Source organism: Staurois parvus, unplaced genomic scaffold (genome assembly GCF_062004578.1).
Source record: "Staurois parvus isolate SC_StPar_1 unplaced genomic scaffold, SC_StPar_1.0 ptg000520l, whole genome shotgun sequence".
NCBI lineage: Eukaryota > Metazoa > Chordata > Amphibia > Anura > Ranidae > Staurois > Staurois parvus.
The window spans coordinates 1,793,690-1,812,853 of NW_028318316.1; the positions used below are offsets into that span (position 1 = coordinate 1,793,690).

A 19,164-nucleotide genomic window follows, 5' to 3' on the forward strand; every position below is an offset into this window, starting at 1 on the left:
GTAGGTTTCAGTTCAGGAATATGACAACACTGGAGGATAATGAGTTCCTGGCAGCTTCACATTTGATTCTTTTCAAATTTTTGGCAGTTAATTTGCGTTTTTTTTCTCAACACGTTTCTTGCGTCCCTGTTGATTATTTGCAACAAAACGTTTAATGGTTCTGTGATCCAGCCCCAATATCTTAGCTATTTCAAGTGTACTGCATCCCTCTGAAAGACTTTTTACAATTTTTGACTTTTCAGAGTCAGTTAAATCTCTTTTTTGGCCCATTTTGCCTGAGGAAAGAAGCTGCCTAATAATTTTGCACACCTTGATATAGGGTGTTGATCTCCCTAAGCCTCACCCTCCCTCATTACACAAATACATAACCTGAATATTCTTGAATCCAAGAAGCATTCAAGTTTTTACAGTTTGGAGTTGGATAATATGCATAAAAATGATGAGTTGGTCAAAATACTCACTTGCCTAATAATTGTGCACGCAGTGTATAATTTGACTAGATTGAGTGGATAGTCTGACTACAATGGCCCTTTATACTTAGACACCAAATATAACATTTGATAAATCATAATTGATCTTAGTTTAGAAAGTTTAGAAAGCTTAGGGAGCCAAAGAAAAGTATGCATTAATTTATTATCCATTTGACTTAATGTTGTTTTAATTTTTTTAACCAGCAGAGAAAATGTCAACTCGCATGCAACATTTGCTATTGGCTTAAATGAATGACAAAACGAAGAGGGTCTTCTGATGTAGTATATGTCATAATAAGAAAATAAATGACCATGAGTGAAATATTGTACCCTAACCTTATGGTGTTGTTGATTAAACATCATTCAGAAAACAGATACAAGCTGAAACGATCTAAGTGAGGCTGCAAATACTGAATTGAAGCTTTTACCCCGAGTAGACTACAGAATTTAGCACTTCGGCTAAGTTCCCTCATAAAGACCCGACTATTATAATTTTTGTGTAAAACACTTATGTAGTGTGATTCAAGGTGGAGAATCAGGTACAAAATTAAAAAATAAATCAATACATAAATAAATGTTTTAGAGGTGCCCCACGTGATCATTGTGCCCTTTGGACACAGCAGATCACAGATCAGGGTACAGGGCCCTGTACCATGTGATTGCTGTGACCAATCATGGTGATCACACTTGTAAACAAAGGCTGAATGTTAAATGGGTGTTTCCTATTAACCACTTGTTCTCTTGAGGATTTACCCCCCCTCCCTGACCAGCCCATTTTTTGTATTATGGCGCTGCATTACTTTAACTGATGATTGCGCGGTCAAGCAACCCTGTACCCAAATGAAATGTACATCCTTTTTTTTCCCACAAATTGACTTTTCTTTCGGTGGTATTTGATCGCCTGTGCGTTTTTTATTTTTTGCGCTATAAAAAAAAGACCAACAATTTTGAGAAAAACACTATATTTTTGAGTTATTGCTATTAAACATATCCAGTAAAAAAATGTAAAAATTCAAATTTTGTCATTAATTTAGGCCAAAACGTATTCTGCTTCATGTCTTTGCTAAAAAAAAATCCCAATGCGTGTAAATTAATTGCTTTACGTGAAGCAGAGCATGATCCCCTCCCTTCAGAGACTGGGCCGCAGGGCAGTATTCCAACATGATAACAACCCCAAACACACCTCCAAGATGACCACTGCCTTGCTAAAGAAGCTGAGGGTAAAGGTGATGGAGTGGCCAAGCATGTCTCCAGACCTAAACCCACTTGAGCATCTGTGGGGCATCCTCAAACGGAAGGTGGAGAAGAGCAAGGTCTCTAACATCCATCAGCTTAGTGATGTCGTCATGGAGGAGTGGAAGAGGACTCCAGTGGCAACCTGTGAAGCTCTCTTGAACTCCATGCCCAGGCAGTGCTGGAAAATAATGGTGGCCACACAAAATATTGACACTTTGGGCCCAATTTGGACATTTTCAATTAGGGGTGGACTCACTGCCAGCAGTTTAGACATTAATGGCTGTGTGCTGAGTTATTTTATTTATTTCAGGTACTTATATAGCGCCGTCAATTTACGCATATATATTGTACATTCACATCAGTCCCTAACCCTCAAGGGGCGTACAATCTAAAGTCCCTAACTCACATTCATACATACACATACTAGGGCCAATTTAGACAGGTTCCACTTCACCTACCAGCATGTCTTTGGAGTGTGGGAGGAAACCGGAGTACCCGGAGGAAACCCACGCAGGCACAGGGAGAACATGCAAACTCCAGGCAGGTGATGCCGTGGTTGGGATTCGAACCAACGACCCTAGTACTGCCAGGCAGAAGTGCTAACGGTTTAGCCACTGTGCTGCCCATAATTTTGAGGGGAAAGCAAATTTACACTTTACACGGTTGTACAGGCTGTACACTCACTTTAGCAAAGTGTCATTTCTTCAGTGTTGTCACATGAAAAATATAATAAAATATTTACACAAATGCGAGGGGTGTACTCACTTCTGTGAGATACAGTATCTATATCTGAGGTCACTGTATGCCAGCACAGCCAGCCAATGTCCCAAATCACTAGCAACAGCAGTACAAAGTCAACACACCATTGCAGCCAATCACAGTATCCCTGATCACCATTACACCAGTAGAGAGTCACTATACTGGTGCAGCCAGTCAGTGTCCCTGATCTCTTGCACACCAGTCAAAGTGTCACCAGACAAATGTAGCTGAAAAGAGTGTTCCTGACAGCTGCCACACCAGATCAGTGTAGCCAGCAACAGTGTTTCTGGTCACCACCACACTACCATTTCCTTCCTGCATTTTCCAAAAGCTTATGACAAAAAAGAAAGAAAAAAAAAATCTTCACAAACTCACCATGCCTCTTAAAAAATCCCTTGGTGTGTTTACTCACCAAAATGTTATCATATTGTGGTGGGTGTGTCTACTGTTCTGGTACTCCAGGGCCTCCAAACATGTGATAAGTAGTCAGAAAAGTAGATGCATAATTTATTCCCTTTGAAAGCTTGAAGCTGCTCTATGGATTATGTGGCTAGGCTGCAAAAAAGTCTCAGATATGTTGTGACCCCATATTCAGGAGGAATAGCAGTGTGTGTTGAGGTGAAATTTTAAGTATTCCCATGCTGTGTGTGAAAAATATCTTAATAATTGATGGCTGTGTATAAAATAAATACAATTTAATTTATTTTCTAAAAACTTATGGCAAAAAAATTGCGGACTAACCATTTGGAAACTCGGGCACTGCCCGAGGGCCCCCGGTCAGTAGGGGGCCCCATGAAATGCCCCTGCTACCTTTTTCGTAGGCTTTTTTGAGTTTGGGCAAGGACACAGGGGCCCCATGATCCCCTATTGCCCAGGGGCCCCATGAGTTGTCAGTCCGCCCCTGGTCTGGCTGAAAAAAAGACAAAAGTCCATCCAGTTCAACCAAAAAAAAAATTATAATCCTATACCCACCATTGATCCAGAGGAAGGCAAAAAAACAGCAAAGCATGATCCAATTTGCTCCTGTAGGGGAAAAAAGTCCTTCCTGATCCCCCGAGAGGCAATCGGATATCCCTGGATCAACTTTACCTATAAATGTTAGTATCCAGTAATATTCTGTGTATCCAAGAAATAATTTTTAAAGCAATCCACTGAGCTGGCCAGAACCAACTCTTGAGGGAGTCTATTCCACATTTTCAAAGCTCTTACTGTGAAGAAACCTTTCTGTATTTGGAGATTAAATCTCTTTTCCTCCAGACGTAAAGAGTGTCCCCTTGTCCTCTGTGATGACCTAAGGGTGAATAACTCTACACCAAGTTCACTATATGAACCACTGATGTATTTATACATGTTGATCATGTCCCCCCTTAATCTCCTCTTCTCAAGAGAGAATAAATTCAGTTCCTCTAATCTTTCTTCATAGCTGATCTCCTCCATGCCTCTTATCAGTTTGGTTGCCCTTCTCTGCACTTTCTCCAGTTCCCCAATGTTCTTTTTGTGAATTGGTGCCCAAAACTGCATATTCTAGATGAGGTGTTACTAATGATTTGTACAGGGGTAAAATGATCTCTCTCTCTCTCTCTGGAGTCTATACCTCTTTTAATACAAGAGAGGATTTTAAGTTTATGATCTACCAGAACTCCCAGATCCTTCTCCAGCATTGATTCCCCAAGTTGTACTCCCCTAGTATGTATGATGCATTCATATTCTTAGCCCCAAAGTGCATAACCTTACATTTATCAACATTAAACCTCATTTGCCACATAGTCGCCCAATTAAGCAGTGCATTGAGGTCAGCTTGCAAGCTGGTAGACTTAACTTTACACATTAACCGTCTGTGGGGAACTGTGTCAAACGCTTTTGCAAAATCCAAGTATACCACGTCCACCGCCACCCCTCTGTCCAAGGTTTTGCTCACCTAACAGGTCTATAATTACTTGGTAAAGATTTTGATTCCTTTTTAAATATAGGAACCAAATTGGCCTTATGCCAATGCAGTGGTACTATACCAGTCATTAAAAAGTCTTTACAAATTAGAAACAATTCAAAACAATTAAAAATATTTAAATGACAGAGCTCAATTCTTTAAGGACCTGTTGGTGTATGCCATCCAGTCCAGGTGCTTTATTAACATTTATTCTGTCTACATATTTCTGGATCATATCAATTGTGAGCCAATGTGGATCATCTGGGGCTGTGTCAATACCATGCCCATTCTGGACAAGAGCTCCCCCATGCTCCTTGGTATACATAGAGCTGAAGAAGGTATTTAATAAATTTGCCTTCTCTTTGTCCCCAGTCGCCCACTCTAGATTATTTTGTAAAGGGCCTACATGCTCAGACCGGATATTTTTACTATTGATATATTTGAATAATTTTGGGGGGATTGTCTTATCTTTTGCAATCTGTCATTTGTTTTCAATTTTTGCGGCCTTGATTTCCTTTTTACATATTCTGTTATATTCTTTGTAATGTTTAAATGATGATAGCGTTCCTTCATTTTTATATTTAATAAAAGCTGTCTTATTATTTATAGCTTTTTTAACTTTGGCCGTAATCCACATGGGTCTGATTTGTAGCCTTTTAAACTTGTTGCCCATGAGGATATATTTTGCAGAGTGTCCACATACAGTCTTTTTGAAGAACTCCCATTTCTGTGTTGTGTTCATCGATGCCAAAATTCCCTCCTAGTCCAAGTCTTGGAGAGCAGCATATGTTTTATATATATATATATATATATATATATATATATATATATATATATAGATGCTGTAACTTTTGCACATACCAATACAGCAGCAGAATACATTTTGACCTACATTTATGACGGAATTTGATTTGATATGTTTTATAAACAGATAATATTGTTTGTGTTTTTCAAAATTTTCAGTCTTTTTTCGTATATATAAATATATAATAAATAAAAAATAATAAAAAGAAACAATGGTAATCAAATACCATCAAAAGAAAGCACAATTTGTGTGAAAGAAAAGATAAAAATGTTATTTGGGTACAGTGTTGCATGACTGCGCAATTGCCAGTTAAAGTAGCACAGTGCTGAATAGAAAAAATGGCATGGTCATGAAGGGGGTAAAAACTTCTAAAGTGAATAAATACGTTAGGGGATCCACCTTGGAAAAAAATGAAATAGTTATACATAAAACAGCAACCTCCACACATGTAGTGTTAGAGGTGATTTATTCTTCCAGAGGAAACATATCTTTGCACACTGGTATTGACTAATATTCCAGCATTTCTCTTCTGCCTCAGTTCTCTTCTTCACTCAGCTAATCTGTCCCCAGTGCTGATGGATAGGGCCGGGGGGGGGGGGGGGGGTAAAACAAGGAAGATGTACAGGCGCCCAATGTCTGTCAACTGATGTCAGTGATTGTTAGGACACCAATGGCTAAAAGGTTATAATGGTGCACAGTGAACCTGTGGCCTTGTGTATCTAAAAGACAGGCTCGATCCACCCACTGACTTTTATACAATTTATGGCCAATTTTTAGGCATTTTTTCAAGGCATCCCAGAGTGCCTGGGTATCCTGGTTAAAAAAGGCTGATGTAAAAGACAGGCTTGATCCACCCACTGGCTTTTATACAATTTTTGGGCAATTTTTATGCATTTTGTCAGGGCACCCCCTGAAGAAACCTGAAGGCACCCTGGTTTAAAAAGGCTGGTCTAGGTAAGTCTCACACATATGGTATCCCCATAATAAGAAGGACCAAAAGAATGTGTTTTGGCATATAATTGCAAGTCTGCCCATGCTGTGTGTGAAAATAAACTTGTTGAAACTTTAATAACTTTGTGAATAACAATAACTTTGTGAAATGAAATCAAATTTTATTAATTTTCAAAAAATTGTGGCAAAAAAAATTGCATCTTCTAAAAACTCAACATGCCTCTTACTACACTATATTGCCAAAAGTATTGGGACGCCTGCCTTTACACGCACACCAACTTTAATGGCATCCCAGTCTTAGTCCATAGGGTTCAATATGGAGTTGGCCCACCCTTTGCAGCTATAACAATTTCAACTCTTCTGGGAAAGCTGTCCACAAGGTTTAGGAGAGTGTCTATGGGAATCTTTGACCATTCTTCCAGAAGCGCATTTGTGAAGTCAAGCATTGATGTCGGACGAGAAGGCATGGCTCGCAGACTCCGCTCTAATTCATCCCAAAGGTGTTCTATCAGGTTGAGGCACTGTTGTTGTGCTAATCTGAAGGCCACACGAAGTTTAGAGGTCTTTAGCTATTGAGTCTGCAGACAGTTGGCGACTTTTGCGCACTGTGTGCTTCTGCATGCGCTGAACCTGCTGTCATTTTACATGGCCTATCACTTCCTGGCTGAGTTGCTGTTGTTCCCAGTTGCTTCCACTTTGTTTTAATACCACTAACAGCTGACCGTGAAATATTTAATGCCAAGAAAATTTCACAAATGGACTTATTGCACAGATGGTAACCTATCACGGTACCACGCTTGAATTCACTGAGCTCTTGAGAGCTAGCCATTATTTCACAAATGCTTGTATAAGCAGTCTGCATGTGTATGTGCTATACCCTGTTTCCCCGAAAAGAAGACCTAGTACTGTTTTTGGGAAGACCTACGCCGAAAATAAGACCTAGTTGTGATCAGGGCTCTTTTTCAGCTGGAACGCCATTCTGCCACCTCCGGCACTGGCCCTGTACACACCAATATCTGGTGACTCTTATAAACACAGAAACGTGTTTGCAAGTGACAGTCCCTCTTGTAAGTGACAGCGCTCCCACAGAACCTCCCTACCTCTGTACTCGCTGTGGGACAGGGAAGGAAAAGATATCTGTGGGCGCAGTGTGAAGTGTGTTTAGGGGAGGGGCTGGGCAACTTGTCCTACAGCCTAATACATGGAAGCCAATGCCCCAGGGGTGGAAGAGGCGGAGAGGTGAGTGAGTATGCTTGGTGCACTGTGTGGGAAGATAGGACCCGAAATGGGAGTTACTATAGAGAGGGGCCGGCTGCTGACAGCTGTGTTTTGCAAAGCTAGCTAACTATATGAGGGCAATGGAGGGGGAGGATGTGCAAAGGTGAGCTGCAGTCAGGTATAGCAGAAGTAAATTGACAGGTAGAGTGCATAGGTGAGCTGCAGCTGGGGGGGTGCAGAGGTGAGCTGAGTTAAGACCCACCTCTGCACCCCCCGGCCACAGCTCAGCTCTGCACCCCCTGAACACAGCTTTCCTCTGCATCCCCTGTCCGCAACTTACCCCTGCACCCTGTCTGTGGCTCATCTCTGCACCCTGTCTGAAACTCACCTGTCAATTTACCTCTGCAACACTTGACTGCAACTCACAACTGTCATCAGTCGACCCTCTCTAACCCTCATCCACAACCGCCAGCAGCTCACCTCTGCACCCCCTGTCCACACCTGTACATTAAAAAAATAAGACTTACCCCAAAAATAAGACCTAGTGTGTTTTTTGAGCGAAAAAAAATATAAGACAGTGTCTTATTTTCGGGGAAAAACAGGTTTTATAACTTTACTAATTAATTTTAAGTGTACACATTTTCCATGAAATTGTTTGCTAGCGGGGGAGAAAATGATACCCTGGACAGATAAACAAATGTGTAAATTGTGCTAATACCACTATACAAAGAATTACAAATACTCTCTCAGAAAAATTATTCATCATTTAATATTCAGCAAGCATTGGACTAAACATTGTGACTTTTTTTTTCTTCTTCCTATCTACTGTTTTTTTAATTTTCATTATTTTTATTTCTTATATCTTTATCTTAATACCAGAAAGAAGTGTTTAAACCTTTTAATCATTATTATAACATAAGTAAACATGTAAAATCTAAGGTGAAACACAACACAATGGCTGAGTGAGGGGTGAGTGAAATTTAGCACTCTAGTTACTGTATTTTTCGCTCCATAAGACGCACTTTTTTCTCCAAAAAAAATAGGGGGGAAATGTCTGTACGTCTTATAGAGCGAATATGGAGTGGCCAGCCCAGAATTCCCACCGGGCCGGCCGCTCGGCTCTACTGTGCAAAAGAACCCGCTCCTCGGTCCTACCTGTTGCTTGGTCCAGTGGTGTCCTGCTTTCACCAGCGTCTTCTCTCCCTCGCGCCGCATCTTCAGTGTGGGCACCTGGCTGTGACAGCTTGCAGCTTCACAGTTGAGTGCCTACTGTGCATGCGGGAGAAGCGCTGCGCTTTGTGAATGGCCCCGTAGTCTTCTGGGACCTGTCACGTGTCCCACAAGACTACGGGGAGGGAGGAGGGGAGGACAACTCCATGGAAGTGGGAGCGGGTACCTGTCAAATTCTGGTTCTTTCCTGTACTATGTCTGCAGTCCATTGGTTCAGAATATTTTTTTCTTGTTTTCTTCCTCTAAAATCTAGGTGGTCTTATGGTAAGGTGCGTCTTATGGAGCGAAAAATATGGTATATGAAATTTGTTGAATGAGTTTTTTTATAACATGCTGAAGACTACGACATATGTGAAGAACTTTCTACCTTCATGGATAAGAGACTGAGAAGAATCCTGCGTCTTCTCTGGAAAGATGTTTTGATAACAATACAGCCAAGCTGACACTACCTAAACCATCTTATGGTCCTGTTCAGTGGAATTATGTACAGAATGATCCAAGCAACTGCCCTATTGAAGACAATGTGAGATGAAAAGAGGCCTACAAAAAATGGCATGTAATGAAGATTAATGAAGCTGAATAACTTTTAGTGATGAACCCCTAAGCCTGAAGATGGAAAGGATCCTAGACACAATGATTGAATACTTTGCATTCTTGTGTGGACTGGGAAGAATTTCACGCTATGAAATGAGGCCTAATAGCTTTATGGGCCACTGATATTTGCTAAATTCTTCTTTTTTTTTTTTTTTTTTTTCATGGTCTAAAGTCATTATCTAATAACTGTTTAATGAGGGTATTTTAGAGGCTGGTGAAGATAGATGTAACAGTTTCAAAATAAGTACATAGTTTATTCTGTATGAGCCATTGTGAAGCATTAATGACCTCAAACAATAATTTAACCTTTGTCAATTAATATGAATTCTGTTTTGGGATCAATTCTGAGTAGAACTGATCCAAGTGGGGAATATGTATTTTTTATGTGTAAAACACAATACAACCTTAACTTTTTTCTTAGTTGTAATGTACTCCTAAATTGCCACATACCTCTTTTTTAATAAATAAGAAGTGAAACTCTACAGCACTAGAAAGACTGAATGTGGTCAACACACAGAAAGGCATAATGATATGATATTGTATGCAGTGGTGTATTTTGTTTTTGTGCTGCTCTAGGCAACACAAAAATTGGGTGCCCCCCCCAAATAAGAAAAAAAAAGGGGAGAGAGAGAAAAAACAGCCAGCCACAGACAGAGAGATGAGTTCTTCCAGCATTCATCTACACCACTCCGGAATGAAAGTAGCCAGCCATCCCCAGTGTTGCCCTTGTGTAGGAACAAGAGTTGTCCACTACTTATACTCTCCAGAAGCCCACAGCCTCAGATCCCATAGCGGAGCTCAGGTGATGCCTCTCATGATCTGTCACCTGTCAATTGAGTCCCTTCTTCTGGGAGGGGGGGGGGGCTCGCCCCCCTGAAAAATGCCACCCAAAGCAAACGCACCTGATTGCATTTAAATATAACAGCTTCAGTTAACCCTGCACCACCAGCTTTATACTGATTATCTATTGCTATGATATATAACATTAGTGCTATATAAAATTTGTACACAGTATGGAATCGGCAGCTATGAAAAAAAATGTACCTGTCATTATTGAGCTCTGTGGGAGAGTCCAAGAATGTAGAAATCTGTCTCTCCAGGTATAAGTCCAATTTTTCATCTGGGTCTGGAGCAGTAAAGATCTCTTGTATCAGTCGGCTGAGTACAATAGACTCATAATTGCCTTCAAAAAGCAACTGTAGCAAGGATGTGATTTCTGCTGAAAAAAAAGAAAAGAACAAGCAAATGACTCTGCAATCTGAAATCACTACAGGTTATCAGAACCAAATCAACACAACAAAACGGAAAATGACAAACTTAGTTTATGCCTGGGTAATATGACACTGAACAAATAAAAGGTAACTCTGCTTTTTGCTTACAAAAAGTCACATACCATATAAAAATGCTGCATATGCCTTTGGAAATTTAGTTTTAACTAAACTAAGTTTTAGATCTTTCTAATTTAGTCTGCAGTTAGCTAAAATTTACAAAACCAGAAATAAAAAATGCTGCTTCTTGTATTATAAGAGTTTGTTGTACTGTTTGTGCACACATTATCTGAAGAATGCAATTTTCAGTTAATGCTGTTCTCAATTATTACAAGAGTTGTACATGACGTGACTATAGCAAAAGACCATCCTGCTTAGGAAGCAAGCTTCAGTACAAACAGTAGCATGTAAAACGTGCTGTTTTTATTAGGCAATGTGCTGTTTTTTACTCTCTGCCTTGCAGGGAGAAATAAAAGCAGCAGATTGCTGCTGTCTGTACGGAGCCCTGTGTGTGAGACATCACAGGGCTCTCTTCTGTTATTTGCTCAACCAATCAGCAGGTTCCGGCCACAAATAATTGGCCAGGACTTGCTAATTGGCAAGTGCTGTAGTGAATGGCAGCACAGCTAGGGTGGCGGAAGCGCGCCCCTCTTACTCGGAAGAGCCCAGTCACATACATGTACGTGATCTGGCGAAGTGGGGCCACTCTGCTGCAGTATACTGTATTTGCGGTAGGCGGTCCAAAACTGGTTGAAGTATATGTGAACCCTTTCCTGTTAAAACAGTCCATGGAAAGTAGTAAAATAGAAATGCAAGGCAATATATATATATATACACACACACATATATACACACACATCAAAATCCTCTATTCTCAGCTGCATAAGGGGTTTAGAGAGGTGGCAATGGAGTCTGCAAGGAAGGGGGGGGGTGTCTGTAGGAGACAGAGAAACAGATGTGGGCCTTTATTTTACTTTATTTGCCAAGGTACGAGGTAAAAAGCAGAACCTAATTGCATGTCCACTCATACCACTGCCCCAACCTCCACACCCTCTACACATAAAAAATGAACAAATACAGTACATCTTGCATTCCAAGATACAATTAATCAGCAATTATTTTCAAATATTAGCAAGCTGCAAACCAAAACAGATCTGGGTTGGATTTCAAATCAATTTATTTAGCTCTACTATGTAGCTATTCAGCTATAATACCTTTATGAAAGGAAAACAGGGTAAACATCAAGGTTTATTTATCCCTAAAATGTTGTGCTAAGAGACACATACAGTTGCCAAGCTGTAATAAAGAAAATCATTATCCTATAAAGTGTCACTATGATAACATAAACATATTAATCAAAGCGTAACGGTTACACAGGATTTCTCCAAAAGGATACTTTATAACAAGGAGATGGTCCCCAGGGTCAGCTCCGAAAATATAACATTATGACAAATTCAAGAGCCCTGTAATAATGTGTAACCATAATTCACATATACCTGCCTAACCAAGGCTTGAGCAGTGTACCTTGAAAGATGGCACTATAAAGAGAAACGTCTTGAAGCCATTTAAAATAATGGTGAAGAACAGATTTATCTGAAATGTGAGTGACTAAGGATCACCAGTTTTACTGCAACCACTTATTAGGCTGCACAGAATTCCTATATTGACATGTAAATAGGATTTCTAAAGTAACATAACTCTTAGTCATTTATACTGTCATGACATTAATCAACAATTAAAACCTAGCACCATACCTATTTGTGTATTTCTGCAACCTGTCTCTCATAAATATCAATGCACAGTTTGCTAAACATTGGCATTCATAAATATAGTTTTGGGAGTGGTTGCAGGTTACCGCTTGTCGACATTCTGTTGATGAAGAAAAATTCATGTAAGACATTTCATTTCTACACTGCATATGCTGTGAAACAGATGTTATGTTTAAGGAATTAGTACAACAAGAAATGCTGCTTGGCCAAAAGAAGGACCAGGGGTGTACTAAAACCTATAATACATGTGCACTATCATTCAGAATTTACTGCAAAAGTAAACCCCACTGTTTCTAACAGGAAAGCAGGGACAATTAATCTAAAGCACAGGTTACAATACCATGTAGATCTATCAATATGTATGCATAAAGGTAAATTTAAAAAAAAAAAAAATTACATGTTTAGCTCCCCCCACCAGCCAAATACTTACCTGTGCCCGATCTTGATCCAGCGCTGCTCTCTCTCTCTCTCCTCACAGAATTCAGTAAGAGTAGCAGTAGTCATTGGTTCCTGCTGCTGTCAATCAGATCCTGTGATGAAGCAGTTGGGGGTGAAGGGGGGAGCTCAACTGTGTGCGTGTCAGTAAAAGCACACAGCTCAGTTCAGAATCAAGCCCGCACATCTGCCACCATAGCAAGCGCTTGCTATGGGGACAGCCACAGAAGAGTGCCAGCAGGGGACCCCAGAAGAGGAGGTTCACGGAAACTGTACAAAATCATTGCACAGAGTAGGTAAATATAACATGTTTCTTATTTTTAAAAAAACAAGCCTTTACAATCACTTTAAAATTGAACCACTTCTTGTTCAACACCATAGTATGACTGCATGTCCTTTTTTTTTTTTTAAGAGACCTAAGATTAAAACATTTCTTCCCAATGCTAAAGTCACCATTCAAGAACTTCTATTTTGCAATCATATGCCCTCTTAAGTGTCTCTATTCCAGGGAGAATAGCTAAATCCATCCAGCATACATATACAGTTAGGTCCATATATATTTGGACACAGGCACAATTTTCATACTTTTGGCTCTGTATGCCAGCAGAATAAATAAAAAAAAAAAAACAATCCAAATGATTTTGAATTGCAGACTTTCATATTTAATTCAAGGGGTTGACCATACAGTGGGGCAAAAAAGTATTTAGTCAGCCACCAATTGTGCAAGTTCTCCCACTTAAAAAGATGAGAGAGGCCTGCAATTGGCACCATAGGTAGACCTCAACTATGAGAGACAAAATGAGAAAACAAAATCCAGACAATCACATTGGCTGATTTGGAAAGAATGTATTTGCAAATTATGGTGGAAAATAAGTATTTGGTCACCTACAAACAAGCAAGATTTCTGGCTCTCACAGACCTGTACCTTCTTCTTTAAGAGGCTCCTCTGCCCTGCACTCATTACCTGTATCAATGGCACCTGTTTGAACTTGTTATCAGTATAAAAGACACCTGTCCACAACCTCAAACAGTCACACTCCAAACTCCACTATGGTGAAGACCAAAGAGCTGTCAAAGGACACCAGAAACAAAATTGCGGACATACAAGACCACTGATAATCTCCCTCAATCTGGGGCTCCACGCAAGATCTCACCCCTTGGGGTCAAAATGATCACAAGAATGGTGAGCAAAAATCCACGCTTGAATAAAAATTGTCCACGTACAAGTGGTACCCCATATGGAAAAAGGATGACACCAAGTCCCAAACTATCTTGCCACTGATCCCCATGTAGTCTGGGCATCCGGGGGGCTCCACGTGACTATCATTTCCCTCGTAAATCCGAAACTTATAAGTATAGCCTGTTGCCCTCTCACAGGTCTTCTACATCTTGACCCCATATCTGGCACACTTTCTGGGGAGAAATTGTTTGAATGCAAGGCGGCCAGAAAAATGAATCAGGGACTCATCAACGCAGATGTTATGCTGGGGAGTATAGACATCTGCAAATTTTTGGTTAAGGTGATTTGTGAGGGGCTGAATTTTGTGGAACCAATCAAATTCAGGGTCACCCCAAGGATGACAGAGTGTATTGTCGTTGAAATGCATAAAACACATTATACTCTCATATCTATGCCTGGCCATGGCAGCAGAGAACATGGGCATATGATGAATCGGGTCTGCGGACTAATACAACTGCAATTCATTTCTTTTAGTAATGCCCATGTTGAGGGTTAGGCCCAAAAAAATGTAAATTCAGAAACCATAATGAGTTTCCATGCGACTGGTCTGGCAAGGTTTGAATTTGGGTTGGCAGCGATATATTGTTGTGCATATAAATTGCTTTGATCCACAATCAACGCATACAGATATTCCATGAAAAACAGCTCCAAAAATCAAGGGGAGTAGTTAAATTTGCTATTTCCACCTGAATTCCGGGTTGGGCAGTGAGTGGGGGAAGTATGGGTGCTGCAGAATTTGTGGGCTGTCAATCGGGATTTGCAAGCACATCCGGAAGGATACTAGGAGCTCTATGGGCCTGTGTGCGAATTCTTGGTGGCTGCAGGACAATACTTGTGCTTGCCACCGCACCGGCTTGTACTGGACTTATGGGACTCACCACGTCACCAAGTCATACTGCAGTGCTCGTATTATTATTATACAGGATTTATATGGCGCCAACAGTTTGCTCAGCATTTTACAGTATAACGGGAGACAATACAGCAACAATACAGTTCAATACAAGAGGGTTAGGAGGGCCCTGATCTTGGGAGCTTACAATCTAAGAGGTTTGTGAAAGACCAAGATGTACTAGGTCACTAGTACTCGCCAGTTCACCAAAAGGTAGCGCGGCACTAGTACTGGCACTCTGCTGCATATGAGAGTTCTCAAAATTTACCAAGTGCTAACAGAGATCAGGCCTGATTCTGCGAACACTGCAGTTTTGTGTGCAATGTATCAAGTGACAGTGACCTACTGACAGTGCACTTTCTGGGGGAGAAGGGGGGGTAAGCGTAGGGGCTAATCGAGGTGCTGGGGCTGATCCTACTAACGCTGCGTTTTTGGGGACGCTATACTAATGTGAACGCTGGTATAGTGCTGATCTGATCAAAGATATTGATCCGTTCAGACTCTATATTAGCAATGGAGGTTTATTGTGCATGAGCGTCTTCCTGGCAATCAAGGGGTTAAATGTGATGACTGGGGTACTGACGGGCAATCTGACGCTATCTGGGAGGGGAGTGAAAAAGGCGGGAGCGCAAATCATGTATATATATGATTTTGCGCCCCATGCCACCCTGTAGCAGTATTTCTGCTATAGGGCGGTCAGGAAGCAGTTACAGAAGCAGTTTGTGTTACAGTGCTGCGTTACTTTAACTGACAATTGCACGGGCATGCAACACTGCACCCAAATTAAATTTATGTCCTTTTTTCCCACGAATTGAGCTTTCTTTTGGTGGTATTTGATCGCCTGTGCGTTTTTTATTTTTTGCGCTATAAAAAAAAAGGCCGACAATTTTGAGAAAAAAAAAAAAATATATTTTGGACTTTTTGCTATAAAACATGTGCAGTAAAAAAAGTAAAAAATCACATTTCGTCATAAATTTTGGCCAAAATGTATTCTGTGACATGTCTTTGCTAAAAAAAATCCCAATACGTGTAAATTAATTGGTTTACGTGAAATTTATAGCGTCTACAAATGGTGGGAAAGATACTGGGATTTTTTTTTTTTATACTAATAATGGCAGAACACACTGATACCGAGAGCTAAACTCTGCTCTCAGGATCAGTGTGTTAGGAACTGACAGGGAGCAGAGCTGTATTGTAAACAATGCAGCTGTGCTGTGTTTGCCGGCAATCGCCGGGACCCGGCGGGTAATAACCGGCTGGAACCTGATGATTGACACCCGCGGCCGAGATCAGCGTAACGGGTAGGGCGGGCACGCGCCCCGTTTTCCAAAATTACGTTTTAATGACGTTTTTCCACAGTGGCTGGACAGCAAGCAGTTAAAGGACTAGTTAAAAAAATGCGTTTGTGTTGTTTTACTTACCGACTATATGTATGTGCCCCATCTTCATTAACATGGAGGGGGCAGTATCTGGGTCTCCCCTTAGTGTTAAAGGGGGTTGTCAGATTCCAATGAGATCGCCAAAACCACTGGACCAGGGTCATGGGAAGGAAGCCACTGCCCTCATCAACATGGGGACAAGGTGCCCATCCCTTTCCTGCCCAGCTAAGCTGCATGCTCAGATTAGGGTCTGGTGAGGATTTTTGTAGGGGACCTCACACTTTTTTTTTCTTTATTTTAATATTTTTGTGTGGAGTTTGTCAAAAAAAAAAATAACGAAAACTTGGTATGAATATGGGGGAAAACCCCATGCCATTTTTAAACTAGTCTGCCCCTTTTTGCTTACATAGGAAGGGATTACCAGCCTTGTAAGTGAATGGGGTTGATGATCTCATTGATTGTTAAAGTGGATGTACACCTCAGACATAAAATATGAACAAAGTATATTCCATTGCAGTACTTGTCTCAATCCAGAGCTCTACTATCTGCACCTGACACCAAGGTATATGTAATTGTTTCATGTGAACAAAAAGTGTCAGAAAAGGCAGAAGGACAAAAAATAAGAAAACAACAATTTATTTTTTCTTTTCTTTTTCAAAACCCTGTGCCAAAAATGTTATCTGTAAAATACTCTACTTTCCAAAAAGGGGCAATTTGGGGGGATGTTTGTACTATCATGGCATTTTAGGGCCTCCGAAACTGTGATAGGCAGTGAGGAAGTGATATGAGGAAATATGTCCTTTGAAAGCCTGGAGGTGGTCATTGGATTTGGTGGCCTGTATGAAGCTAGGCTGCCAAAAAGTCTCTCCCATGTGGTATCCCCACACTCGGGAGAAGTAGCAGAATGTGTTTTGGGGTGTCATTTCACATATACCCATGGCATGCATGAGCAATATATCACTTGACAACTTTGTGTTAAAAAAAAAAAAATGTCTTTTTCCAAAAATTTGTGGCAACAAATAAAATGTTCCATGGAATCAACATGCCTCTCTGCAAAATGCTTGAGGTGTCTACTTTCCAAAAAGGGGTCATTTGGAGGGGTTTTGTACTGCCCTGGCATTTTAGCACCTCAAGAAATGTGATAGGCAGTCAGAAAGAAAAAGCTGTGTAAATTCCAATATATATACCATAGTTTGTAAACGCTATAACTTTCACACAAACCAATTAATATGCATGCATTAGGATTTTTTTTTTACCAAAGACATGTAGCAGAATACATTTTGGCCTAAATTTATGACTAACTTTGAGTTTATTGGATATTTGTTATAGCCAAAAGTGAAAAATAACAGGGTTTTTTTCAAACTTTTTGGGGTTTTTTTGTTTATAGTGGAAAAAGTAAAAACTGCAGAGGTGATCCAATACCACCAAAGAAAAGCTCTATTTGTGTGAAAAAAGGACATAAAGTTTGTTTGCGTAAGGCACTGCATGACTGCGCAATTACCAGTTGAAATAGCGCAGTGCCAAACAACAAAAAATGGCCTCATCATGAAAGGGGGTAAATCTTCTGGAGGGCAAGTAGTTAAGGACTCAGTGTAGCCTGCAACTGCTGGAGTTCTTAACAGCCAATGACAGCAGGCAACTGTCATGTGTAATAGCAGAAGCAATACCAATATTATGCATGCAGCTCAGCTTCCACCAAACTGGTAAAAGAATTTATGTTCGGACCAAGCCTTGAGCCCATCTCTACTCAAAGAACATATAGTATATTTTCCCCTAAATAGCTTACTTAGTATGTGTTCTGGAGCATCAAAGGCAGATGAATGTAAATGACCTACACCACAGGACAGAACACCCAAAATCACAGAATTCTGAACTTAGTCCAGCATGGCTGATAAAAATTATTTCTGGCAGGATCAACATATATTTTTTTTTAAACTTACCTAACAGATAAAAATACCATTGAAAGTGTTTTTCTTAACAGGCCAAATGGGACAAGAGTTTATTGTTAAAGGGTAACTCCACTTTTGTGGGGAAAAAAAATTAGCAAGTAAAAAAAATAATAATATAGCATTTACAACTGTGACTCAAGTCATATTGTAATTGAATGTTATTAACCACTTGCCTACTGGGCACTTTTACCCCTTCCTGCCCAGGCCAGTTTTCAGAGCTGTTGCACTTTAAATGACAATTGCACGGTCATGCAACACTGTACCCATACCAAATTTTTATAATTTTTTTGAGAGAAGAGATAGAGCTTTCTTTTGGTGGTGTTTAATCACAACTGGGTTTTTTATTTTTTGCTAAACAAACTAAAAAAGACAAAATTTGTTTAAAAAAAAGTTTTTCTGCGTTTCCGTACAAAAATTTTGTAAATAAGTAATTTAACACTTATGTGTGCTGATGAGGCTGCACTGATAGGCAGCACTGATAGATGCACTGATGGGTACCAACAGGCATCACTGATGGGCACTGAAAGGCAGCACTGATATGTGGCACTGATAGGCACTGACTGGCACTAAGAGGTAGCACTGATGGGTACTGACTGCACTGATGAGGAGGCACTGAAAGGCAGCACTGATGGGCACTAATATGTGGCACCGTTAGGCAGCACTGACTGGCACTGATAGGCGGCAGTAACGGGCACTGATAGGCAGCACTGATAGACTGAACTGATGAGGAGGCACTGATGGGCATTGACAGGCATCACTAATGGGCACTGAAAGGCAGCTCTGATAGACTCTGACATGTGGCATTGATAGGCACCAATCGGTGGCACTGTTGGGCCAGCACTGATGATCAGTGCCCTCAATATTAGTGTAGATGTCCCCCCTGAGGAATTCCGCTTACCAAATCTCCTCTCTGCTGTCAGTGTGAGGACAGGACTGCCGAAAACTAGCATTTCCTGGTTTCAAGTGATCAGCTGTGATTGGATACAGCTGTTCACATGGTAGAGCCGACGTCCTCGGGTCTTTACCGCAATAGGTGATCCATTGT

General features: G+C 40.6%; 1 protein-coding gene across 2 annotated transcripts in view; it reads right to left on the reverse strand.

Annotated features, from left to right (window-relative positions):
- Positions 1-19,164, reverse strand: part of TTC27 (tetratricopeptide repeat domain 27) — a 551,099-nt gene that overhangs the window by 510,385 nt on the left and 21,550 nt on the right. Inside the window, exon 3 of one of the 2 annotated variants that reach the window (XM_089690186.1) lies at positions 10,235-10,406. In XM_089690186.1, coding sequence (XP_089546312.1) covers positions 10,235-10,406 — 172 coding nt within the window. Of the gene's footprint in view, positions 1-10,234; positions 10,410-19,164 lie in introns of both variants that reach the window. The other variant, XM_089690185.1, reaches the window with a different exon arrangement.